This window comes from Helianthus annuus, chromosome 3 (genome assembly GCF_002127325.2).
Source record: "Helianthus annuus cultivar XRQ/B chromosome 3, HanXRQr2.0-SUNRISE, whole genome shotgun sequence".
In the NCBI taxonomy this organism is placed as follows: domain Eukaryota; kingdom Viridiplantae; phylum Streptophyta; class Magnoliopsida; order Asterales; family Asteraceae; genus Helianthus; species Helianthus annuus.
The window spans coordinates 128,059,181-128,085,801 of NC_035435.2; the positions used below are offsets into that span (position 1 = coordinate 128,059,181).

Sequence of the window (26,621 nt, forward strand, 5' to 3'; positions counted from 1 at the left end):
CAATGGTTCTCATGATATCTCTACCGATACGATATATCTTTATTGTTTATTTATTAAATATCCTAATTTGCACAAGTACGTACATAATGTTGGTTAGGGTGTATAAAGTTAGTTATATTAGGGCGTATAAAGTTAGATGTACTTTTGGTTAGGGTGTATAAAGTTAGCTATATTGAATCTATATCTGTTTTGTTTTATATAATAGCAAAATTTTACCAATGAGGTGGTGGTCAATTGTTAAAGATGAAATTTTTAAACACTTAGATAAGGGAGGAGAAGATTTTGGTTTCAAGTCCTACTGATGACTTGAAATTAAAGAAATTTGTCGTTCAAAAAAAAATAACAAAATTTTATTTAAAAAAATTATTTGTCATTTGTTTCTATTTAAAAAATAAGTTATAGAAGACAAGCATTTTTAGCACAAGAAGACATGCATTTTTAGCACAAGAAGACATGCACTTTTAGCACGAGAAATGTGTAGTATTCGAGATGGTACATGGCAATAGATTCGTGTATGATATCGAGAATGTAACTTTCGAAGGATCGGTGATGGAACTTAAACGAAAACCAGCAGGGGCCGGACTCTCAAAATTCAAATTGGTGGGGACGTACTCTTAAAGATCCAATATTTCACACTACATTTGTTTATGGATTTTTTTTTGATAAAATTATTAACACTACGAGCGAAAAATCGGTTAGGTTCCAACCCCAAAAAAGCTCCGCCCATGCAAAGGATATAAACATGCACCAACATTAAAGACTTATACATGCTTGAAAAGCGAAACTACAAATGGGGTGCGCAAAAGCGAAACTACATATGGGAACAATCCTTCATGTACCATACTACTGTATATGTTATTTTTCTCAAACATGATAGGGGTTGTGATATACCGTCGCTAACCATATCAGCTTTGCTAGCGTCCCTCCTCATTTCCCAGGCACCATAGGGGAGTTCCATATCATTCTGCCATGACCCTAACGGGTGTTTTTGCACTTTCTTCGAGAATCTTGGCCAATTAACATGACCTTTACCAACGGTCTTATTAAAAAAAAAACCTAAAGTTTTCTTAATATATATACATATATTTTTGCACACACCAATCACAAACTAAAACACACACTAGTCATTAATATAAACACATTTTCTCCAATCATTTTTATAACAAAAATGTCATCCCGCTCTTCATCCGATTCATCAAGCTTTCAATCTGACGGAATGATCGACGATATGTTTATCGTAGTGAAGCAGGAAGCGATTCAGTATTTGCGAGAAGAAGTCGAATCACCTACGACGCGTAACAGACAAGTGCTTCTTGAACGAGATCGTTTAGGTGCTCATGAACGTTTAATGCAAGATTATTTTAGTAAAAAATCATTGTACGATGATGCACAGTTTAGGCGTCGGTTTCGTATGAGCTGTCGTCTTTTCTTAAAAATTTCTAATGATCTTGCGAGCCAATATCTCTTTTTCACACAAAGAGAAAGTGCTAGTCGCAAAATTGGATTCTCTGGAATACAAAAGTGTACTGCTGCAATCCGCCAACTTGCATACGACACAACGAGTGATGCATGTGACGAATATTTAAGGATGTTGGCTAGAAGTTGTCGTGACTGTCTTAATAATTTCTATGAAGGTATTCGTTGTTTTTATTATTGTTATTATTATTAATATTATTATTATTATTATTATTATTATTATTATTATTGTGTTAATTTATATTTCATTAAACCTATTATGTTAGGTGTTAATTTTCTTTACAAGAGGCGATATTTGAGGATGCCGACCGCTATCGACGCTCCACTTTTATACGAGGCCCATCAACGGATACACGGTTTCCCGTGATGTTGGGTAGTCTTGATTGCACGCACTGGGAGTGGGCGGCTGTTGGTGCATACATCTGTCGACTTCTTCTTGTATCGAGTCTTAGGCTACATTGTATAGATCAGGGCGCGTTTTACGAGAAAATAGGAAAGTTTAAGTGTGTTAGAGGCTGATTTCACTCCTAGCATCACATAGAGGTGATTTCGCCCGAAATCACATATATGTGATTTCTCCCGAAATTACAAGAGCTGATTCCGCTCCAGATGTTCTCATGTAATTACGAGCGAATCAGAACCCTATATATAGAGTTCTCAGGAGCGAAATCAGTATCCAGAGTCTTGTATTCCATGCTGAAGTGCTGCCAGTGTGAGGTTTGAATGTAATCGCTGTCAGATCAATACAATTAGTGATTTAAGTGAAGTGCAAGCTGTTTCTACCTTTGTTTCTTGTTTTCCGCACCTGAAACAGAGTAAAACTCCTCTGAACGACTCATTTGGGTCAGTCGCACGATCCTACATTTGGTATCAGAGCCAGTTGGAGGAGTTCTTCAGTTTACAGCCGAATTTCTTTGAAATTTCTAGCTTCTACACCTTCTTTCATCATTTCAGGAAGTTTTAACGGACAAAACCGGATCAAATTTTCACAGACTGTTTAAAATTGAATATAGACAAACCCTGGAAAGTTTCATTGCTAAAATCGGACTAAAAATGGACAAAAATGACCTCCGAGCTGATTTCGCTCGAACAGACTAAGGTCGATTTCGCTCCAAACTACCAAATTTGGGATTCCACTCCAAAGTTCTAAGTGATTTCGCTCCAGATTGCCAAAATTCCTGTTGATTCCGCTCCAGAGTGCAAATTTTTTATTCCGCTCCAAAGAATCTTCTGATTCCGCTCCTATGCAAGTTCTGATTTCGCTTCAAGCTGCAAGTTCTGATTCCGCTCCTGTGCAATCTTCTGATTTCGCTCCTGTGAACATTGCTATTTCGCTCCAAAGGTGTATTTGAGTTAATTCCGCTCGAAATCAAGTGTTTTTGAAAAACGTGATACGTAATCATGAGTGAAGAGTTCTACAACGCGTTCGCTTCATCTCCGACTACTCCGGCTTCCATTGCTCAGAATATGAACTTGGAAAACGAGACCGGAACGTTACAAAAGCCCCCGAAACTGATGAGAATCGAAGAATACTACGGGTGGAAAGACAGATTCGAAAACTGGGTTCAGGCAAACCATCTTAGGTCATGGGAGTGTATACTGAAGAAATATGTGTTACCACGTACGGATTTGCAGGTTATCAAAGAGCTATCAGAGTTTACCGATCAAGAAATGAATATGTACAAAGCCGAGAAAATGATGATCAGTCTGCTTCAACAAGCCATTAAAGAAGACATCTTCATATTGCTTCAGCACGACAAAACTTCAAAATCAATTTGGGACGCACTTAAAGTCAAGTTTGAGGGTAGTGAAAACAGATTAAGAGCAAGAAGGCGTTGCTCAAGAAAGAGTTTGATCTGTTTAGCAGTCTACCGGGAGAAGATACGAAGAAGCTGATTGAGCGATACTTCCACTTAGTGCGATCCATGTCGATGCTGAGTATTACAAAAGATCGTGAAGAGTGGGTAGACAAGTTAGCTGATGCGTTACCGCAGAAAGAGTGGGGAACATACTTGATGATTCTGAAAAATACCGGGGTTTATGATGGGTTAACGATTTCTCAGTTTATCGAGAAGATTGAAAGTCAGGATTTGGAACAGCAAAAGATCGCGAGGATGAATAGTCCAAGTGGTCAAAAGGATGTAAAGATGTATTACAAAGGCAGTGTTCCGGAAGCTGAAAGAAGTCCGAAAATCCAAACCGCATTTAGTGCTGGGATTCAACGGAAAAAGTTGATCAAAGTTCAAACAAAAGCAATAGTTGTTTCTCTTCATTTCCAAGTGTTAATCCTAAGAGTTCATCGGAAAGTTTTTAGAGTCAAAGTTCAAAAAGGGGAAATGATTGTGTGATCCAATGCAACATCGCTCTAAATCTTCCTGATGGTCAAAGTTTTTCTAAAGAAACTGCTAAAGATCACATGGCTTTACTTGGTTCTGTGTTACTCTCGTATGAAGGCCTAGTTGCAGGTCGGATTGGGAATCCTATGCTTACAAAGGAGGATTACGATCAGATAGACGCCGAAGAGATGGAATTAATGGATATCAAATGGTGTCTAGCTAGTGTTCTCAGAAGAGCTGAAAAGTTCAAGCTTATTACCGGGAGAAATGACTTTCTTGACGCACATGTATCTACTTTAGGTTTTGATAAATCTAAAGTTACTTGTTTTCGATGTAGGGAGAAAGGTCATTTCAAGAGGGAGTGCAAGAACAGGGAAGCTAGTGGAGCACAAAATCCGTTCGGAAAAGGCGATTACTACCGAAAAGCCATTTATCAGCAAGTGGGTCAGCAACAACTACAAGAACCACAGGTAGCTCATGGTAGAAAAATCGAGGATTCTAAGAGAGCATGTTTGGTGGATTTTAACTGGAACAACTACATATCATCAGAAAGCAAAGTCTGTTTAGTCAATCAGGATGATGAAAAATTACCTGAAGGCTTCAGCTGGGATATGGTTGTAGATGAAAAAGGAGAGTTCAAAGCATTCATTTCTAAGATTGTTAGAGAACCAGATATGTTTGCCACATGGATGAAGTCTATTGGTGAGACTGTGAAGAATGTGGAGAAAGAGTCAGCTGCATCTGATGAAAGCTCAGAAAGTGCTGATGAAAACTCACAGAGTTCAGATGATAGTGTACAAAGTGATGCTAGTTCAGAAAAAGAAGTTGTCTTCGATCAAACACCATCTGATTCTGGTTCTTCGGATGATAATTCTGAAAAAATCAATTGAGTTTGATCAGTTACCAGTTGATGTTAGTAGTGACGATGAAGAAGAGAAACATATTAACATTGCAAAATCTCATCTGTCTCCTGAAAGTTTTCATTTCTATTTTGCAGATGGTTTGGAAAAACTGAAGGAGAAACGAGCTGCAAAAGAGCAACAAGAAATGAAGACTGAAAGTGTTGTTCAAAATGAGAAGGTTGAAAGTGTTGCTGAGGAGATTGTTGAGACTGAACAGGTTAATGAAGCAAAAAAGGTGTCTGGAACAGAGAAAGTGATCGAAGTTGAGAAGATAATAGAAGTTGAAAAGATTGTTGAAGTCGTCAAGCCATGTTCAATGTGTCTTGAACCATGCAAAGAATGTGCAGACAAAGACGAAAAGCTGGCTGAGTATGAAAAGAACAAAGAGCAATTACTGTTCAATCTCAATTATGTTAAAGAATCTTATGATGTCTTAAACAGAACAGTGACTGGTCTTCAAAAGACAAACTCAGAAAGAGAGAATGCTTTAACAATGATGAATGCTGTGATGATGACGAAGCAGAAAGCTATCAACTTCTACATCGAAGAGAGTGCTAAGTGGAAGCAAGAGTTGGAAACTGAGAAGATCGAGAATGAGAGAATCAGGCGTTTATTACAAAGTTATTCTAGTTCTGATTATCTTATTGATAGAATTTATCCAACTGTTGCAGGTTTTGAAGCATTCAAGGATGAAGAGCCAAAGAAGAAAGATAGTAGTAAGAAACCAACTGTTAGCTATAACAAGTGTCCGCCTCCGATCTGGGAAGGGTATTCTCCTAGAAAACCAAACGAGGAGCAACTTGAAAAAGCAGTCAATATAAAGCTAAAAACCGATACGACTGATGAATTACCAGAAAACATTGACGTCACGTTCACCTCGTCTGACACTGATCATGAGTCTGAGTTAATAAAAAAGGTGGTCGATCAGGTGTTAGATACTGATGAGGAGTCTGAGTCAAAGTCTTAATCTGGAGGGTCAAGTTCGTCAGTCAATGGTCCAAAGTTGTCGGTCAAAAAGGCTTATAGTAAAGAGTTTTTGTTATCCAAATCGAATTTGAAAGATGAAACATTCGAAGTAGTTTATACTTTGAATGATTCTGACAAATTATATTATAACAAAGAGTTTCCTATAACAAGTGTTAAAACAGAATTGATTAACAAGACTTTCAAATTAATAGAAATTAATATTCCAGAATTGAAAGTTTTGAAAAAATCTTGAAAAATCTAAAAAATATACTTCAAGAGTTCAACAACGTTTAAACAAGAAAAAGGGTTATAATTCTGGTTCTGGTTTTCAAAAGAAACCAAACCAAAACCGTAGCTATAAAAAGAAAGGTTTAGGTTTTGTTCCACCAGAAAACTATAAAAATGAGAATAATTCTAAAACAAAAACAGAATTTGTTTCAGGTGGAAGTGCCGAGGATGAACAGAAGAAACCGTCTGGAGACAATCAAACCAGGAGTTTCTTGCTGAGAAGAAAAGGAATGGAACTGGAGTGTTTCATCCAAGAGAAACTCGAACCTGTTTCAAATGCAATGAAGCTGGTCACATTGCATGGAATTGTCCAAAAAATGCAAAGACAAAACAGGGAGTTTCTGAGAAATTGAAAGAAAAAATTGTTGATGTTGAACCACCAACTACAAAATTTAAAATTTTTGAAAACTCAACTTATGAGGTTGGTGAGTGTTCTAAGAAAAATTCTTACAAAAAGAAAGCAAAGAACAACCAAGTGTGGGTTGTTAAAAAGGTTGATGAGAAAGTTGGCGATGATTCTGGTTCCACAAAGCCAGAGGAGCCACAAGGTGAGGTAATTAAGGTAAATTCTGTATTTTCAGTAAGTGATGATGAATTTCCATCACTGAAGTTTGAAGAGATTAAACAAAAAGTTGGTAAGGTTGAGATCTCGGATCAGTTTTACTCCGAGAAAAATGAGTTTGATGTCGAGAAAACATTCAATGGGAATGTTAAGAAAATTGTTGGGAAAATGCTTAATGGGAAAGCAAAAGGGGTTAAAGATTTTTACGCAACTAAAAAGGCAACTTTTAACCCAACTGAACAAGAGATTAAAGAGCTAACAACACCCAAGGTTGGTCAGACTTGGGTGGAAATTCTTTTCCCTTGATCATCTGACTATGCCGGAGATCCCAAGTTTGTAATCGTGGATCAGGAATCGACATTATTCTTGTAAAGTGTTTTTGTGAAATTTGAAAAATTGTTGAAATTTTTACAGGTTGAAGGACTACTCCGGAGCTTCCAGGTTGGTAAGTGTGAAGCAGGAATCGGCATTTTGTTCTTACAATTGGTAAATGATCTAGTGTAGATGTTCTATTCCTACACTGGATAATGGTGATGGTATTTGTACAATTGGTACAGAGGGTGCATACTTGCATATGGTAAATCAGGGACATTAATTTGTACTTGATCTACTACAAATGTTTGATGAACAATATGATGAACCATACCCCTAACTTGAAAGTGAACCTATAAGCGGTTATAACAAACTTATTTTCCGGAAAAATCATTTGGATTAAAACAAACTTAAGTGTTTTGAAATCTAAATGAGAAAATAGTTTGTTGAAAGGGGGAGTTCTGATTGTTTATGCCTAGTGGATGGCGAATTGATGTGTTTCGATATCAGTTGTCACTTTATCTGTACAGTTTGGTTTGAATTTTCTTTAATTGGGTCAAGAGCTTAGATAGTTTTCAAATTTCCTTTAAAATGTGTTTGCATTTTAGGGGGAGTAGAAAATTTCAGAAAATCCAAAAACATTAGAAAATTTGAAAAAGACAAAAACATTATAAAATCAAAAATGAGTTTTGTTGTGAAAAAGAGGAAATGATAGTACATCAGTAGACTGTCACAACATGCTAAAGAAATGGATAGTTAAAATGTGATAAACAATTTCACTGCGGATATGCCAGTAGGTTTTTGCACATTTAGTAAATTGTGACGAGATATAAACCTAAAAAATTCAAACTTGCTTATTATGTGGGTAGCAACTTCTTGGATATATAGGTAACCACTGAAATCTTGTTTGAAAGGTCCCTTATTCTGAGATACTAGGTCTTTATGCTCAGTGATATCTGGGGTATTATCCCGGGACTTCTGCTGTATGGAAATACTGACCTAGTCCTCGGATAATACTTTCTACAAATGCTTTGAAATATAAGCTCGCCCTCAGCAAATTGATGAAACAATAAAATTGATAGTCATTGCTGTTGTAACAAAAAGATCCTCTAAAGGGGACACACCAAAAGTCGAAGCCGTCATCTCTTTGCATATACGGAAGTATCGACCTGAGCTCTCACGGCCCTCGCAATTAACCTCTTTACAGATATCATCTGTGGTATACTCACCTGTAAGACTGAATATTGGGATCTGGATACATGAGTATATTCAAGTAGTGGGACACACAAATAAGTTTAGTCATTAAAACATTAATCTCGTATCTCGAAGCAGTTGAACTTTGTGTGAAAATTCAAGTGGACAAATATACTGATAATCTAGGTGAATTGTTTAGAACTTAAAATGAAATGAAGCTTAACGGTGTTAGTGACTCGTCTCAAAAACTGATATGATCCTCTTACACAAACTCACAAAAATATTGTTTGTAAATATTTCATTTCTGCATTTCTTTACAATTGGTGTCTTTATTTTCCTTACTTTTCAAAATCCAAAAAGATTTTCGGTGTGTTTTAGCATAAATTTTTGAAAAATACAAAAAGATTTTCGACAACTGATGTTGGAAAGCTGATTTTCAAAGTCTCAAGTGCTAAACATGATGACAATGTGGTGAAGGGGAGTCTGAAATCAAAATGTTTTCAAAATATAATATTACAATTGGTTCATCAAAAAATCTTTGTTTGATCTGAGGGAGAGTAAGTGTTGGTGCATGCCTCTATAATTGAAATGTTTTGTTATGGAAATTTACTTTGAGGTAGAGTTTATGCAGGATAAGTGTGAGCTGGGTTATCGATCCAGAGCAGATCTAGAGCCAAGTTTCGATCTTGGAACAATCTTCTAAAGAGCCAGGTCATTCGATTCTGAGAAGCTTATGAGAACCAGGTTTCGACACCTGGGGACTCTGTGGATAGAGCTTGGGCCAGGTTTCGATTCAGTGGACAAAGTTTGAGCCAGGCTAACGATCATGAACCTGTGATAGCCAGACAACAATCCTGAAGCTGATGATGCTGAAGAACTAGAGAAATGCCAGCATATCGCAAGGGGAAGTCTGAAGACAATGTGAAAGAGAAGAGAGAAGAGAGAGTGAAGCCCAGAGGCTGATCAAGGCTGAAGTTTGTCAAGACTCGACACAGTCAGACTCGTCAACATCTGAGGGGGAGTCTGTTGGTGCATACATCTGTCGACTTCGTCTTGTATCGAGTCTTAGACTACATTGTATAGATCAGGGCGCGTTTTACAAGAAAATAGGAAAGTTTAAGTGCGTTAGAGGCTGATTTCGCTCCTAGCATCACATAGAGGTGATTTAGCCCGAAATCACATATATGTGATTTCTCCCGAAATTACAAGAGCTGATTCCGCTCCAGATGTTCTCATGTAATTACGAGCGAAATCAGAACCCTATATATAGAGTTTTCAGGAGCGAAATCAGTATCCAGAGTCTTGTATCCCATGCCGAAGTGCTGCCGGTGTGAGGTTTGAATGTAATCGCTGTCAGATCAATACAATCAGTGATTTAAGTGAAGTGCAAGCTGTTTCTACCTTTGTTTCTTGTTTTCCGCACCTGAAACAGAGTAAAACTCCTCTGAACGACTCATTTGGGTCAGTCGCACGATCCTACAGCGGCATGTCCAACCGCTTGGAAAGTGCCAAGAGGGTCCTACTCTAATACTACAAGCGATCGCGTCTCAAGATTTATGGATTTGACATGCGTACTTTGGCATTGCCGGTTCGAACAATGACATTGATGTTTTACAATCTTCGAGTCTTTTCGACGATGACATAGATGGTGTTGCACCAAATACTTCATTCTATGCAAACGATGTGGAGTATAAGTATGGGTATTATCTTGTCGACGGTATTTATCCGGAGTGGGCTACGTTGGTGAAAACTCTTTCGTGTCCAGATGACGAAAACAGATTGTATTTCAAGAAGAAACAAGATTCGGAAAGAAAAGATGTCGTGCGGGCTCTCGGTGTATTAAAAAAGAGATGGTCTATCACTGCCCAACTGTCGAGGATACTTGAAAAGAGTAAAATCAGAAACATCATGTATACGTGCATCATCTTACATAACATGATATTGGAGGACTTGGGTAGAACGTTTTGTGCAGAGAGTTATGATGAAGGTAACCAACCAACGAACCCACTACTCACATACGCGCAAAAAAAAAGTTATCCGAGCGAGGATACGTGACAGGGGACACACACCTTAACATTCGAGCCGATCTGACCGAGCACCTATGGTTTGATCGTGATGAAGGAGGGGACGACGAGTGAATATGTGTATTTTTAGTTTAACCTAGTTTAACCTTTTAAGCATTTTAAGTTTGTATTCATTTTTAAGTGACTTTGTATTTTTTTATTTAAATTATGTGTTTTATAATTTGTGTTATTTAAATTTAAATTTAAATTAATATATCAAAAATAAATAATGTTTAAATTTTAATAAAAAAATTAATTAAGTAATGATGATGGGGCTTTAAAACATTGTAAAGACGTTAAAGGTAGTAATTTTAAAGCCTTTCATATAAGGTGACGTCTAGATAACGCTGAGTTAATGTAAGAAAGCCCTTAGAGGTTTAAACGATACCCACCAGGCTAAATTGTCGAATGGCTACTTTCTCGTACATGTATAACTCATTCAAGTTGAATGGCTACTTTCTCGATTTTCTCACTTATATTGGAAAAATATCAAAAGTAACATTTTGACTTAAGTCAATTACCAAATAAATATTTTGACTAAAATATCTAAACTACTAAACTTTGACTTGAGAACGTAACTCTCTGGAAAATACAACGAATGATGAAGAAAACAATACTCCCCTCTTCTACGTTTTTCCTTTTGTTTAGTTTCTAATTGCTTTCTTCATCTAATTATCTATCAACAATGTGTCAACATTCTCAATCTCCTAGATAAAACATCACCCAAAACCAAATGAGCACCATCGTAAACAAGCTTCATGACATAAGTACCGTCGCAAACCATCATGACGATCTTTGAAAAGACAGAGAGAAAATCACAACACATGAAACGAGTGAAGAAAAAGAAGATTAATGTTTATCTTAGTAATTTTCCATCCACATTTAAAAATTTTAAACACAATGTTTGACGACCACTGTCTTGCGAATGTCATAACTCACATGTGCTACACTGACATATTTAAGACCCTCCTTCACCTTCCTCTCGAGCAATTATTGTTTCTTCGGTACTTCCACGTTACAACTTACCAGTAATATAATGGATGATGTTTTGTCACTTGTGAGGCATTTTCTGCTGGTTTTTGTTTTTTCAGTTCTACAATGGTTTCCCTACTCATCTTGTTTTCAACATTCATACAATACCAACATGATTAAGTTCTTTGAGTAAACATCGTGCATGATGGCATATAGTTGGGTGGGAGCCCTCGTGATGTGGCGGGGGGCCAATCATCCCATAAACTCCATCAACCTACGGTTTCATTATACGCCTTCACACACCCACGTACACCTCACATACACAGTTACACACGCACACACACATTTACACCTCTTATACACACTTTCATATACACACACGCCATAATATAAATATCATGATATATATAGGGTCAGGATTTAGAGAAAACGGTGGAAAGTGTGAGAACGGAGAGAACGCTTATGGATCGTCAGAACAAAACAATCGATTGACTAGTTTGCGTGGTGGCGTTTTCGTAAATAACATCAATTTTATTATGTGAGACGCGCTTCATTAAGGGTAAAAGGGTCTTTTACCACTCAAATTCAAAACGCCATCAAATGATAACACACCATTCAAAAAAAAAAACGCCATTAAAAACAAAATGCCAAAACTTAGTGATAAAACGCGTTCGATATTACAGGAAGAGGAAACAACACAGTAACTGAATTTCAGTTATTAACATTTATTAGAAGAAATTTCCTCCTAAATTACGCGCCAAAAACATCATTATATAAATGACGTAAAAACATCGCTTCCATAATCACTTCAATCTATCCATTTCTGCAAAAACATCTTTAACCAAAAACGCCAATTTAACCAAAACGCTAAAAATGGCAACAATCGTTTGGTGGAGATACACTCTGGCAATCAGGCGATTCATCTTGCGTTTTGACAACAGAAGGAGGGTGTATGTTAGGACAATCAAGGCAATTTTGAAGATGGAAGAAGAGGTACAGATGGGTATCCCATCCTTTGGCATCACTCTGGACAACGAATGCCATGAAACACATATGCTTATGAAAGCATTAATAAGGAAATTTGGACCAATCAAAGCAGATGTAAAGTCGGACCCTGTCATGACATCATGGCGTTCAGATGATGAACAGACATGGTGACCGTTATATACGACATCAGAGAGCGGGAAGTCTACCGGCTTGAAAACATCATGATAAAGCAGGGGCTTGGTTTCATGGAAGAATTGCATAACGCCACTTGTTTGAACACAGAAATGGACTCAAAATTGGAGTTAATGCAAAACATGTTCAAGTGGAGGCTTCAGAATCTTCAGGAACAAGAAGCCGATGAAGGTGAAGGTGATAACATGAATGAAGATCCAGATGAAGACTCCGAGGAAGAAGATAACGCAAGTGATGGATACTTTTCGGATAAAGTACCTTCTGACGAAGGGTTTTAATTTTTTTTCTTTTTTTTTCTTCTGTGTAATCTTCTTTTTATAAGATAATTAAATGATATATTTCTATATTTATTTGCAAAACGCAAAAAAAAAAAAAAAAAAAAAAAACTAAAAAAGGTTATTGCTTACAAAACGCCAGAAATAACAAAAAATATTTTTTCTGCTTAATATTTTATTATATTTTGTCATCTTGGTCTGCATAAGGCCATTTAAAAAAACGTCAAACTTAGAAGATGAGACGTCTATCACCTATAAACTGATAAAGCTGATCAAAACAGTAAATACAAAAACAGTAACTGAAAAGACGGTTACTTTATTACTATCATTTATTACAATAAAAAAAATCATGCCTAAATTACGCGCCAAAAAACTCCTATAAGAGAGGGGTCTATACACAATGAATTGATCACACCTAGAAAAACAAACGTCATATCCTCTAGAAATTACTCACTTTAAAACGCCAAAAAATGTTAGTTAAAATAACCACAGATGGCAAAGCTTTCACTGAATGAATTCTTCTTCTGAGGGGGTTGTCTCAATAATATTTTGTTGAATGAGGTGGACAAATATTCAAGAAAAAGAGATTGATGACACTGATATGCCATCATGTGAGCTTTGTTCTTGATGAATATCGGCATGGAATAAAGGGATCAACACAAGTGTAAAATGTTATTTTGGACTCCATTATTATAAATAGCATCAAGCAAGAGTTGATCTTCAATGACATGCCACCAAATAAGAATATCACACCAAAACACAGGATGCCACTAAGCAGCTTCGTCTGAAAAAGACGGGGTTTATGTAGGAAAGTTGGCATCAAGCTAAGGTATTCAAAAAGATTCAAAACGCCAAAACAAATTCAAGAAGAAAGAGGATGATGACAGTGAAGATTCGGAAGATAAATTAGATTACCATTTTTAATTTTTTTTATTTTCATTTTATATTGTTTTGTTATCAAGTTATATGTTGTTTTGTTATCTAATTCTCTACAAATAAAATACATTATTATATAAAACGCCAAAAACTACAAACACCTAAACGTTAGTAGTATGAAAACTATGAGAACGGATGCTGGCAAAGCACCTTGCCAAATGTATTAAACGCCAAATAATTCACTAAACGCTAAAAAACATTTGGTCTTATTGTAATCTTATGAAAATATTAATGAGTCGTAGTGAATTATTATACAAAACGCCAAAAAAACTGACCAGAAAACGCTATAACGCCAAAAAATTATCTATGTGACACAAAACAATTAATTCAACGCCAAAAAGTTTAATAAATACAATTAACGCCAGAAAATGTTATAGCGCGTTGGGAAAATAAAAGAAGATTGAAAAGACAAAAAAACCCCTCGGACCCTGATCATGTCCCGCGCCACGTGTTTGGCCAGAATGCGTTCTCACTGTTCTCACACTTTTGGGCGTTTTCTCCTGATCCCGTATATATATATATATATATATATATATATATATATATATATATATATATATATATATATATATATATATATATATATATATATATATATATATATATATAGGCTAGGAGTTGGCTAGAAAGTCCAAATTTCCTAAAAAGTGTAGAAAGTCATAAAACACCACATTGTCAACCATAAAACACACCAAAAACCCACAAATAACAAAATGAAGATTAATAAAACATCATATATGTGGGTTGTGTTTTGTGTTTTGGATGATAAGCCTCTGATTATCGAATTACAAATATTATTGTGTTTTATGTTGATTAGCATGATGTGTTTTAGATTCATAGTTCTACGATTGTGTGTTTTAAGTTTTTATGAACTATTATGGTTTGAATATGGTGTTTTAGTAATTTTCACTCTGTTATTTGTGGGTTTTAGGTGTGTTTATGGCTGAAACTAGAGTGTTTTATGACTTTTTACACTTTTTAGGAAATTTGGACTTTCTAGCCGAACCCCACCCTATATATATATATATATATATATATATATATATATATATATATATATATAGGCCGGTTATTGTACAAAATGACTTAACTTACGCTGCGTTTGGTTGGTCCCCGTGGTATGTGAAAATTGCAGACTTGGTCCCACTGGTTCACTAATTACAGAGTTGGTCCTAATAGTTGTAATTTTTGCACTCGGTTGGCCCTTATCACTAACCTTTGTTAGTTTTTTTAGTTAAGTACGGGTAAAATTACTATATTACCCATGAACAATTAAAAAAAATAAAAAGAAATATAAAGCAAAGGGTGATGGTATTTACACATCCCCTAAAATTTTTGTACATCCCTCAATAGAAACCATATAGGCCAATACGTTACCCATAGGGTTTGAAGCATTAAATGCAACACCAATAGGAAGCGTATTGGGCAATACGGTTCCTATTGGTACAATATTCTTTGAAAAGTGACCCAATAGGAAGCGTATTGCCCAATACGATTCCCTTAAGTTAAATAGAAAGCGTATAGGGCAATACACTTCATATTAGTTTTACTTAAAAATTATAAGTTGCATCGAATTATTAACTTATTATTGTTATCTTATAATGTTTTTATAAAAACATTTATTAAACAAAACAATATATATATATATATATATATATATATATATATATATATATAGGAAATGTATAGGGCAATATAGTTTCCTTGGACCCAAAGTAGAGGAAGCGTATGGGGCAATATGGTTCCCCTCGACCCAAAGTATAGGAAGCGTATGGGCAATATGGTTCCCCTAGAGCCAATGTATAGGAAGCGTATGGGGTAATATGGTTCCCCTGGTCCCCTAATCTGAATCCTTTTTATAAAAATGTGTCAAAAAACGTTTATAGATTATTGTAATACCCAAAACATATTTATGATAACCATGTGGGGTGGGGGATAGCTCGTGGGATCGTTTATTTCGAATAAGAGCCGCACCATCTTATCGGCCGTTAGTGGTGGAGTTTCTCTCCACATTCCGCTATAGACCTCGACCGGATGACCGGCCGAACTTGGATTTTGATGATCCGAACTTGCCGGCCCAATCACCCGAGATCACATTCCGTCTGTTCGACGAGGTATTTGAGATGTCGCTTCGTCAATTTGCCGTCGCCACCGGTTTTACACAGACGAGGAGTTGGTTCAGGACGTCTATACCCCGGCTACCGATCGTATGCTCGAGGATGAGTTGATTGCCTAGTGGCCCACCATCGGTGAAGGTCCATACACCAAGGCGGAGGAGATCCGATCCTCGGAGATTCGCGACCCGTTAGTTCGTTACTTGCATCGTTGCTTTAGCACGGGTATCGCGGCCCGTGGAAAGAGTTGCGAGCACGTAACGAAGGCCGATCTTTTCTATCTCTATTGTTTATTTAATGGTCGTCCCTGCGCCCTCCATCTCTGCCTGGTGGATTATTTTGTCACACGTTGGAAAAAAGCAGCGTCGTGGTAGTATATATGGAGGATCGTTTATCGGCCGGATAGCCCAGAGTGTTAGTCGGTACTTTGGTTGGATCGAGGATAGATATCCACCGCCGGCTCCCTGCAAATATTTGGACATGAGGTTGATGACAGGGATGAAAGTGGCGGCAAACATTCCTAATGTTGGTTATAGGTTTGTCGGGATGAACCGTCAGGTTTGGGCATGGCAGCCGTTGGTACATCACCCGCGTTTGGAGGCCGAGAAGGTTCAAATGCCTCAGATGGGGCTGAGCAGGATGGCGGGCATGATGATGTTGAGGTAGGGATGGCAATCAAACCTGAACCCGCTGGGTAAACCCGAAACCCGACACATTTGGGACGGGTTTGGGGTCGGTTAATCGGGTTTGGGACGGGTTTGGGAATAGTTTATATTTTTTCGTGGGTTTGGGACGGGTTTGGGATTTTGTGATATACCCGTTTACCCGGCCCAATTACCCGATAAAGTGTACCCGTTTACCCGATTGTATACCCGATATAATTTCTTTTATATTATTAAATATTTATATATATGATACATCCATTTTTTACACATATAGGTATTCTATTCCATATACATTGTAGTTATTTGATATATATTTTTATAATGAGAATACAAAATGTAACCGGTTAGTAGTTACTCGAAAAATACCCAATGGGTTTTGAGATGAGTATACCCAAAAAGTAAACTTTTTAAATTAACGGGTTTACCCGAAACCCGCGGGTATACCCGATACCCGATGGGTATTTACCCGCTAGAAACCCGACGGGTTTTGGGACGGGTTTGGGACAAGCTTATCTAACCAGGTTTGGGTTTGGGATTACCTAAACCCGTCCCAAACCGACCCATTGCCATCCCTATGTTGAGGTCCCGCCTCAGCATGAACAGGGGGATCATCAGCATCCACAGAGAGCTTATCGCGCGGTTAGGTTGCCTCGGTCAACCAACCGTCTTCTCGATAGGATTTTGCGTAACCAAGATGAGCAAATGCGACTTCTAACACTGCATGGTCAGGAGATAACATCCCACGGTCGCCAAATGGATCAGATGCATGATGATATAGGGTGGCTGATGACTGGCATGGGTGAAATGTATAGGTACATAGGTATATCGGTTCCACCCCGTCCACCATCACGAGTTTATCCGGACCAGGGCCCGTTCTTTACGCAGCAGCACGACCCATCCATGCCATCCTTTACCCAACCCCTCCTGTTCATGCAGGTATATTATCTTATTTTTATTTCATTTATCTACGAGCAATTTAATGTTATGTAATGGGTATTTTGTTTAAATTCTTATAGCCTTACGACCCGTCCTATACTTAGCCCGACCTTTCCTTGCCACATTTTCCTCGGTCCGGCAGACCATGTCGCTCTTACCTCTGTCCGACCTTTCCATGTAGGTATGTTATTTTGTTTTATTTCATTTTCTACGAACAATATTAATGTTATGTAATGAGTATTTTGTTCGAATTTTTTATAGGCTCCAGGCACGTCCTATACACGGCACAACCCGTCACCTTCTACTAGGCGTGGCCCGAACTTTACAGAGGAGGAGCTCGCTGAGTCTGACGAGGAGTCTGACGAGTATTGATGATGACCGTGGGAGTGTATTGCTTAATACGCTTGGACCCAGAGGAACCGTATTTCCCTATACGCTTCCTATACATTGGCTCTAGGGGAACCATATATAGGAAGTGTATTGCTTAATACGCTTGGACTCAGAAGAACCGTATTGCCTTATACGCTTCCTCTGGTCCCCTAATCATTAGCTGACCATCTTCTGACGATATGGCTGAAGTTTCAAGTAAACCCAATCCCCTATATCGAACTCCTTTTCCATACGATGTTTGTTGGCTTGTTTGGTCATCCTTTCACATGCACGCTCCAAAGAAGACTTCAAAACTTGTAACAATTGCTGATGGTTGGTAAGTGAAGTATCAATGGACGCATTACTGGTGGACCCCGGTAGATACTCATGGATAGAAGTTGCCTCGTGACCATAAAGTGCTTTAAACGGTGTCATTTTAATCGAAGAATGGAAGGCAGTGTTGTATGAATATTCAGCCATATATAAATACCTTTCCCACGTTGATGGTTCATCGAAAACAAAGGCCCGAAGATAGGTTTCAAGGCAGCGATTGACAACTTCAGTCTGGCCGTCGGTTTGTGGGTGGTACGCACTTGAGTGAAGTAATTTAGTACCCATTTGCTTAAACAACTCCTTCCAAAAACGGCTAATAAATAACGGGTCGCGATCGGAAACTATCGTTTTTGGAAGCCCATGTAGACGATAGATTTCCCGCATAAAAATGGTCGCTAAGGATACCGCCGTATAATGTGATGATAAAGCAACGAAGTGGGCAAACTTTGATAAACGGTAAACAATAACCTAAATTGTAGTTTTACCTTTCGACACTGGCAAGTTGGTGATAAAATCCATAGAAATATCCTGCCATGTGGTTTCGGGTATTGGTAACGGTTGGAGCAACCCATAAGGCCGATGTGTTGGTGTTTTAATTTCCTGGCATACTGCACATCTCTTGACGAATTTAGTGACATCTTTTTTTAAGCCAAGCCATGCAAACGAGGTCGAAATCCTTTTGAATGTTGCCGTGACCCTCGAGTGACCCCCCACGAATGAAGAATGAAATTCATGAAGCAAACGTTCACGTAGATCAGTAATAGGTGGCACTAATATTTTTCCATGCAAGTACACAAGGCCTTCTCGATACAAATGATGAGGAAAATCAGCAGGATTATTGGTGATTTTGGATACCAGTTCTATTCCCAATGCATTATCAGAGAAATAATGTTTGATTTCTTCAAGCCAAGGGGCTGTGGAATGGGATAAGGCTAACATGGAGGGAATTTGGATGCGGCTCAACGCGTCGGCAACGGTATTTTCTTTGCCTGGTTTAAAGTGGATTTCAAAGTCGTACCCGAGTAATTTAGTGACCCATTTTTGTTGTTCCGGGGTTTGGATGGTTTGGGTAAGTATGTGTTTGAGGCTGTGGTGGTCGGTAAAAATACGAAAGGGTCGACCAAGAAGATATTGGCGCCATTACGAACCGCTTCGGTGATGGCATAGAGTTCCTTGGTGTATGTGGATTGAGATTGCATGGTAGGGCATAATTTTTTTGAATAAAAGGCAATCGGTCGGTTTTTTTGGGATAGGACAGCACCAATAGCATAACCGGATGCGTCCGTTGTGAGTTCAAATGGCTGGGTGAAATCCGGTAAGGCTAAGGTTATAAGGTTTTGCATGTGGGATTTAAGTGTAACAAAAGCTTTAGCGGCTTCGGTGCTTCAAGAAAACTCTTTTTTCTTCAAAATGTCAGTTAATGGTGTGGCAATATCGGCGTAATGTGAAACAAATCGACGGTAATACCCGGTGAGACCCAAAAATGCGCGTAAGGTGGTAAACGAAACCGGAGTGGGCCAATCTTGAATAGTTGCAATTTTATCGGGTTCCGGTGCTACTCCGAGACCGGATATTCGGTGGCCTAGAAAAGAGATATCGGAAACGGAAAACACACACTTGGAAGCTTTTGCATGGAAATTATTATGAAGTAAGGTTTGAAATACATACTGTAGGTGGCCGTAATGTTCTTCGGTGGATGCACTATAAATCAAGATATCATCAAAGAAAACCAAAACGAAGCGTCGTAGTACCGAGCGGAAGAGGTCGTTCATAGCCGATTGGAATGTAGATGGCGCGTTTGTGAGGCCAAACGGCATTACTAAGAATTCGTAGTGGCCGTCGGAAGTCCGAAAAGCGGTTTTGTGCACATCTTGTTTGGCGACTCGAATCTGGTGATATCCGGACCGAAGATCGATTTTTGAAAACACGGTTGCTCCATGCAACTCATCGAGGAGCTCATCAATGGTTGGGATCGGGAAACGGTCTCGAATGGTGACAGCATTTAAGGCTCGGTAGTCGACACAGAACCTCCACGAGCCATCCTTTTTTTTTACCAGTAATACTGGTGATGAGAATGGGCTCTGGCTTGGTTGAATAATACCATCTTTAAGCATCTCATCGATTAACTGGGTCATGACTCATTTTTTAAAGTGTGGGTATCGGTACGGTTTAACGTTTACTGGGGATGTATCAGTGAGTAATGGAATGTGGTGATCATGGGGTCGGGATGGTGGCAAGTGGTGAGGTTTAGTAAAGATGGTTTTAAAAGTGGCGAGGAGGTCACTGATACGTGGGTCATGGTGTGTGAGTATTTCTTCATGAGGGGCGATAGTAGGTGGAGTCTCTATGATAAGTGCATGTAAAGAGTCAACAGAGCCATGTCGAAGTAAAGATGAAAGTGCACTGGAAGATACCTGCGTGTTTAGTGGTTCACCCCGTAAAGTGGTGCGGCTGCCGTTGGTGTGAAATGAAATTTCTGGAACAGAAAAGTCCGCGGTAATAGGTCCCAAGGTCCCCAACCAAGAGATGCCTAGGACCACGTCCGCACCCTGAACTGGAAAGATGAAGAACGGAATCTGAAAGTCTGACTTTTGCAACTGTACATGAACGTCCGGACAATGACCTTCGCAGTGTATGAACTGACCATTACCGACCATGACGGCGAATGGTTGTAACGACTTAGTATGGAGACCCAATCCTGCGGCAATACGAGGTTGTATGATATTGTGGGTGCTCCCACAATCAATAAGTACGGTGACAGGGGTACCGTTAATATAACCGGTAACGCGCAGTGTCTGCATAGAACTCATGCCAAAAAATGCGGCGTCGGATAATGACATGAATTGAGGTGGGTGATTATCATCTTCCTGGTTCGTGAATTGAGAATCCGGCATGCCGATTTGGTCGTCGTTATCCACGATCAACAAAAACTGAGGTGGCGAACACTTGTGACCCGGGAAAAAATTTTCCGGGCAGCGGAAACACAACCCTTCGCGACGGCGTTATTGAATAGCTTCCGGTGATAACTTCGTGAAAGGTAATGGTTTAGGAGGCGAGGGTAACAATGGTGGGGTAGAGGCTGACGTGGATTTGGGAACTGTTGAAGAAACGTTGCCCGTAGAAGTAGGGGAGGTAGTTTGTATGGATGATGTTGTTGAGGGTACGTAGGATTTAGTGGGATAAAAGGTTTTAGGTTTAAAGGCTTGGGCTAATTTGTCTTCAACACGTCGAGCCAGGCCACAAGCATCATGAAACGAAGTGGGCCGTATGATGGCAAGTTCGGACTGGATTTCGAGTTTGAGCCCAGATAAAAAGCAATTTAATAGGGTTTGTTGTGACAAACCTGTAATGCGATTGCTTAGCCGTTCGAACTCGGTTTGGAATTCGGTGACTGTGGAAGTTTGCCGGAGTTTGAATAAAGTAGCTTCGTGGTTTTCGTAGGTAGAGGGTCCGAAGTGGAGTTCGACTGACCGCTTGAAGGCTGGCCACGAACCTAAAAGGTTGTTGTTTGACTGATGTTGGTACCATGATAACACGTCACCGATAAAGTGAAAGGCGGTAAGAGTGATACGTTCGGCCGGCGGGATTTGGTAATAAGTGAAGTAATTTTCCGCCTGAAAGATCCACCCGAGAGGGTTGGCAGGGGCGGATGTAGCTTATACCAGGGGGCAACGCCCGCTACGGCTTGGCGCGGAAAATTTTGGAAAAATTAGTGTAAATTTCGGAAAAATTTGACGTTTTTTCGATTTCGTTACGGCTTATTTATAAAACGTTACGGCTACGATCCGTTTCTAGATCCGCCACTGAGGGTTGGAACCATCGAAAAGTGGTAAGGTAATCTTGGGTGGCCGGGGGTTATTAGGTGGTTGGACATGGTCTGGTCGCTGAAGCCGAACCGGCGAATTAGGGCGACCATCTTTGTTTTCTGGTGAAAGATTATCAGTAAGGTTAGTAATATGGTTGACAAGACGTGCTGTGGTTTCGGTTTGGGTGTCAAGCTTGGAATTTTGGGCATCAAGTTTGGAATTAAGGTTCGCGGTGGCTTGGACAAGAGCGGCGAGTTGTGTTTTGATATCGGATTGGGTGTTAGCGGCGGTTGTTGTGACTTGAATAAGTTGATTGAGTTGATCGGAGACGGTCGGGGGAAACTCATCGGAACTCGAGGTGTCCCTACGAGGTGGCATAGCGGAAGGTGAGACGGAATGAAAGCACCAAGAATGACAAGCCTTTTTTAGTAGGCAAACACTCCAAGAACTAGAGAAAGGAAACAAGAGACTTTGGGGCAATTTTCGAATGTTTTACTCAATGCAAAAAGAGGTATTTAAACATGCAGTAGGGTTCATCACCCATGTTCCCTTATTTCATGGAGGTCATGTAGAACATGGACCACTTCCTAAATGCAGTAAAACTAAACATGCAACACTAAGTTAAAATATTAAATAAACATGCTGAATTGAATTGGAAAATGGAAACGTGGAGTGCAGCTAGTTGTTGTAACGACTGGGTCTTTTGGACTCCCTCTTGGGCCTCTCGTTCATGTTGGCTTGCAGCTGGGCCGGTTCTTCATCTGGGCTGGCCTGTGATGTATCAAACTGCTACAGAACCAGCCATCGTTTCAGCAGCTTCTGCCGTTGCCTTATTTCAATAACAATTCACTCGGGATGAATAGCTTACAATCTCAATCCAACAAACACTTTGTCAGTTAAAAAAATAATAAATAAATAAATAAATAAATACATAAAAAAGAAAAGTGAATAAGAAAATGAAACCTGTTGAAAGCAAAAATTATTGTTTTGAAGAGAAGCGGCGTCGGTTGACCGGAAGTGAAAAGTTATTGCCGGAGATGTGCGGCTGATAACGGCGGTTGAGGAGGTGACGGCGGGTAACAGAGCTCCAAACCTCAGCATCTAAAAGAGATAAACCAAAAAGTGTTGGTGGGTGAAGGCATAAAATATACCCATAAAGAACCACTCATTGTAGAAGCATAAGAGCAGAAATTGAGGAGGTTGGGAAAATAGTACAGTAGAAATCGAGTCGGGAAACAGAAATAATACCCGCTTTTGTGAAGGTGATGGTGGTTTGTGAAGGTGGAGATGTGGAGGTGGTTTGTGAAAGTGGTGTTGATCAGATAGCGGCGAAGGTGGTGGTGGAGGTGGTTACAGGTTGTGAAGGAGAAGGTGGCTGAGTTTTTGAAAGGGAGAGAGACAAAGGGGTGACGAAGAAGATGAGTAGTGAGCCCCTATTTTCTTTATATTTATTTTTATTTTTTATAAGTGTTTATGGGTAATATAGTAATTTTACACATATTTAACTAAAAAAACTAAAAAGGTTAGTGATAAGGACCACACGAGTGCAAAAATTACAACTATTAGGAACAACTCTGTATTTAGTGAACTACTGGGACCAAATCTGCAATTTTCGCAAACCAGAAGGATCAACCAAGCATTTTAACTCTTAAATGTTTAAATATATAACTATAAGTTATGTTTGTTAATTTTCTTATATGTTTGTTATCCATACGAGCATCTAATTTTATTTTAGTATGCGTAACTATTTTTCAATAATTGATTCAACTCATATTAAAGGGTTTAAAATATAACTATAAGTTATGTTTGTTAATTTACTTTTTATATTCTTAATTCTTTTTAAGTCTAATGAGCTAGGCTGCTATCATCTTTTACCCAAATCTAACCTAACCTAACTTAAACCCGAAAACTTAGATGACGAAAGGACTCATTTCTTCACCGGCTAGTAAAAGATGTTATTCGTGTTATGCTCTTCATTTGTGCCGTGCAAGTTGTATTTCGTTTGAATGTAGGTGGTGATGGACTTGCACGGCAGCTAGCCATCAAAGATGTTTTCTTGTATTTCACCATTCAAATGGTCATTGATAGAGTAGTTAACTAAATGATTATAATATTGTGTCCTACAATAATGGTAATTATTTTGAAGTAAACTACTAATTAATATTATTTAAGTTCAAAATCCGGTGAAGATGAATTAACATTTGCAAGTTGTGAAAAGGATTCCATAAGCCAGGCTGCATCAGCATTCAGCCAACAAACAATTTGCCACCAAACCTCGTTGAACATGTCATATACCCCAGCCAACTTTCATTTTCTAGACTCGTATAATTAAAGACCATAAGCATACTACATTAACCAACTTCCCCACCAAGAAAAAAACACAGTTGAAAACAACAAAAAATTAGAAAAAGAAAAAAATGGGGTGGCAATGGAAGGAAGAACACCTGGATTTGATCCTGGTGCCATTAGGGTTCTCGATCATGTGCATCTATCATATTTTCCTTCTACACATATACAATAAGTGTCACACTCAAACTGCAATCGGCTACGAGAATGATAACAAGGAGGCCTGGGCCGAAAAAATGCTTGAGGTAAATCTTTAACCAAAACTTTCTTTTTTAATTTTATATTTTTATGCATTTTTACAGGCGGTGTTGTACAAACCACTGACATGTTGTCCATACATGTCAAACAAGCCGCGTTTTCGGGGCAAAAAGCGATCATACAAGCCATATTATTGCCATTAAGGCCCAGTGGCGGACCCGGTATTTTTTTCCTATATGTTAACTAGACGTTATTGGCTATTGTCAGTCCCACCTTTGAATGCCAATCCCACCTTTAACTTTTTTTTTTGTCCACTTTTTTTTTTCTGAATTACAAGCTGAGTTCTAGGGCTTTTGATCAGAACGAGGATACGAGTCGAATGATGTAAAACTTATCTTGAAATTTGTGCTCCAAACGATGAAATCGGTGCTTCAATTCGGGTGTTTAAACTTCCAATTAACAAAAATCAAGTCGTTTGGAGCACCGTTTCGAGATAAGTTTTACATCAATGGACTCGTATCCTCGTTCTGATCCAAAGTCCTAATACGTCAGTTTGTAATTTAGAAAAAAACTTAACTCCGTTAAGTTTTTTTAACTGAGGACCGGTGGAGGAAAAATAGGTGAAAGGTGAGACTGGCATGGGGAATATTCAAAGGTGGGGGATCGGCAATGGCCAATGACGTCTAGTTGGGATTATTACAGGCCAATTTCTCAACTTTTTATTATGGGTTCACTTGAAAAAAGCTACTATATAACCTCTAATTATTTTTTTTTAAATTAATGGGTTCCTTGTGAATTGAACGCGACCCATTCAAAGTGGGTTCGCCCCTATTAGTGTGTATGATCAGAGAGAAATATTAGTCATATGGGTCGTATGAGAGCAAAATCATACGACCCATGCGTGATGTGACAAAGAAATGATTCATACAAGGCCGACTCAAGGGGGAGTAAAATAAAGCAAGCGCTTTGGGCCACTACTTCCATAGGGCCTCAATTCTACAAAAAAAGATATTATATGTAGGCGATCTTGGATTTAAGATTAGTGATATTGAGATTTATGATCTATAATTAATTATGTACACACATATATGATATATGAATAATAGGATCTAAAACAATTTTTTTCTTTTATTTTTTTTTTATGAAAAAGGCCTCAAAGTTTCTATCCGCTTTAGGCCTACAATATTTTGAGCCGGCTCTACATACAACCCGTATGATGTTACATATGACATGGTGTACACTTTTAGAGGTGTTGTATCTTTAACACTACACTTTTAACATTGTTGATGGCTAATTGGGTGGTGTTGAATTCATGCAGCTTCGTAATACAGAGAGAGGGTTTGCTGCGAGTGTTCTCAACGGACATTTGACAGCCGCATCCACCCTGAGTTCAATCTCTCTGGTTCTATGTTCTCTGATCGGAGCCTTACTCGGAAACTCATCTAATTTCCTTACAGACAGTTTCATCTTAGGGAACGCCAGTCGGTCCACCAGGACCATCAAGTACATGGCGGTTTTGTCTTGCTTTTTCGTGGCATTTGTTTGTTTTGTACAGACGTCAAGGCACTTTGTTCATGGGAGTTTCCTCTTATGCATGCCCGTCGATGATAAGGACGGTGAGGTTGTGAAATGCCTCCGTAAGGCAGTGAAAAGAGGCAGCATATTCTGGGCCTTTGGATTGCGAGCACTCTACTTTGCGACCACTTTGCTTCTGTGGATATTTGGTCCGATTCCAATGTTTGTTGGTTCAGTAGCTACAGTGGTGCTTTTGTATAATCTGGATTTTAATAAAGAAACTGGAAAGATTACGTATGAACAGAGTAGCAAAAGTGAACATAATACCAAAAGTAATGGTGTTGAGAATGGAGTACTTGCTTCTGGGACTGATGCTAGTATTGATATTCAGGATGCAGTACTTAGAAATTGAGTAGTTTAGAGGAAGGTTAATTTTGTAACATAATTGTATATTCCATGTTTGTTTATTGATCAGTGTTACCTTCATGTTTTTATTTTCTTTTAGATATGTTTGAGTGGCAATTTTCATATTCCAAGATCATATCTGATTCCACCTACTCGTAATTATGTCAGTGGATGATGTACAAATGTTTTGTGGTACAGTATGGCCACTCCTAGTGGGGCTCCATATCACGGCAAAAGACAACATAGCGCCCCAGGCACTATGGGTGCTTGATTTCGAAAGCTCGCGAAGAGCATAGCGGCGAGAGGGAGGAGAGGGGGGGGATCAATCAATCACAAATTCTTCATTTGCATGCATCGTATAGCTGAATCTAATCATCTATTATCTAAAATCACTCGCATTTACGTACAATCGATCTACAAACACATCAAACAAAAACCTAATTTTAGATGAATGAAATTGAATCGATAAGTAC

The 26,621-nt window shown here is 38.7% G+C and overlaps 2 protein-coding genes and 1 long non-coding RNA gene across 3 annotated transcripts; 2 read left to right on the plus strand and 1 right to left on the minus strand.

The window, feature by feature from the left end:
* The first annotated feature begins 1,168 nt into the window (after window positions 1-1,168).
* Window positions 1,169-1,843, plus strand: LOC110883503. The gene is made up of 2 exons (XM_022131235.1): window positions 1,169-1,634; window positions 1,743-1,843. Exons 1-2 carry the CDS (start codon window positions 1,169-1,171, stop codon window positions 1,841-1,843), a joined length of 567 nt encoding a protein of 188 aa, XP_021986927.1.
* A 20,311-nt stretch (window positions 1,844-22,154) lies between these two features.
* On the minus strand, window positions 22,155-23,129 carry LOC110886825. Its single transcript, XR_002563041.2, has 2 exons — window positions 22,648-23,129; window positions 22,155-22,555 (listed from the first exon to the last, which is right to left on the minus strand). It is a non-coding gene; the product is annotated as an uncharacterized LOC110886825 (long non-coding RNA).
* An 888-nt stretch (window positions 23,130-24,017) lies between these two features.
* Window positions 24,018-26,273, plus strand: LOC110886823. Its single transcript, XM_022134674.2, has 2 exons — window positions 24,018-24,275; window positions 25,547-26,273. Exons 1-2 carry the CDS (start codon window positions 24,102-24,104, stop codon window positions 26,153-26,155), a joined length of 783 nt encoding a protein of 260 aa, XP_021990366.1. The 5' UTR covers window positions 24,018-24,101; the 3' UTR covers window positions 26,156-26,273.
* Window positions 26,274-26,621: the final 348 nt, after the last annotated feature.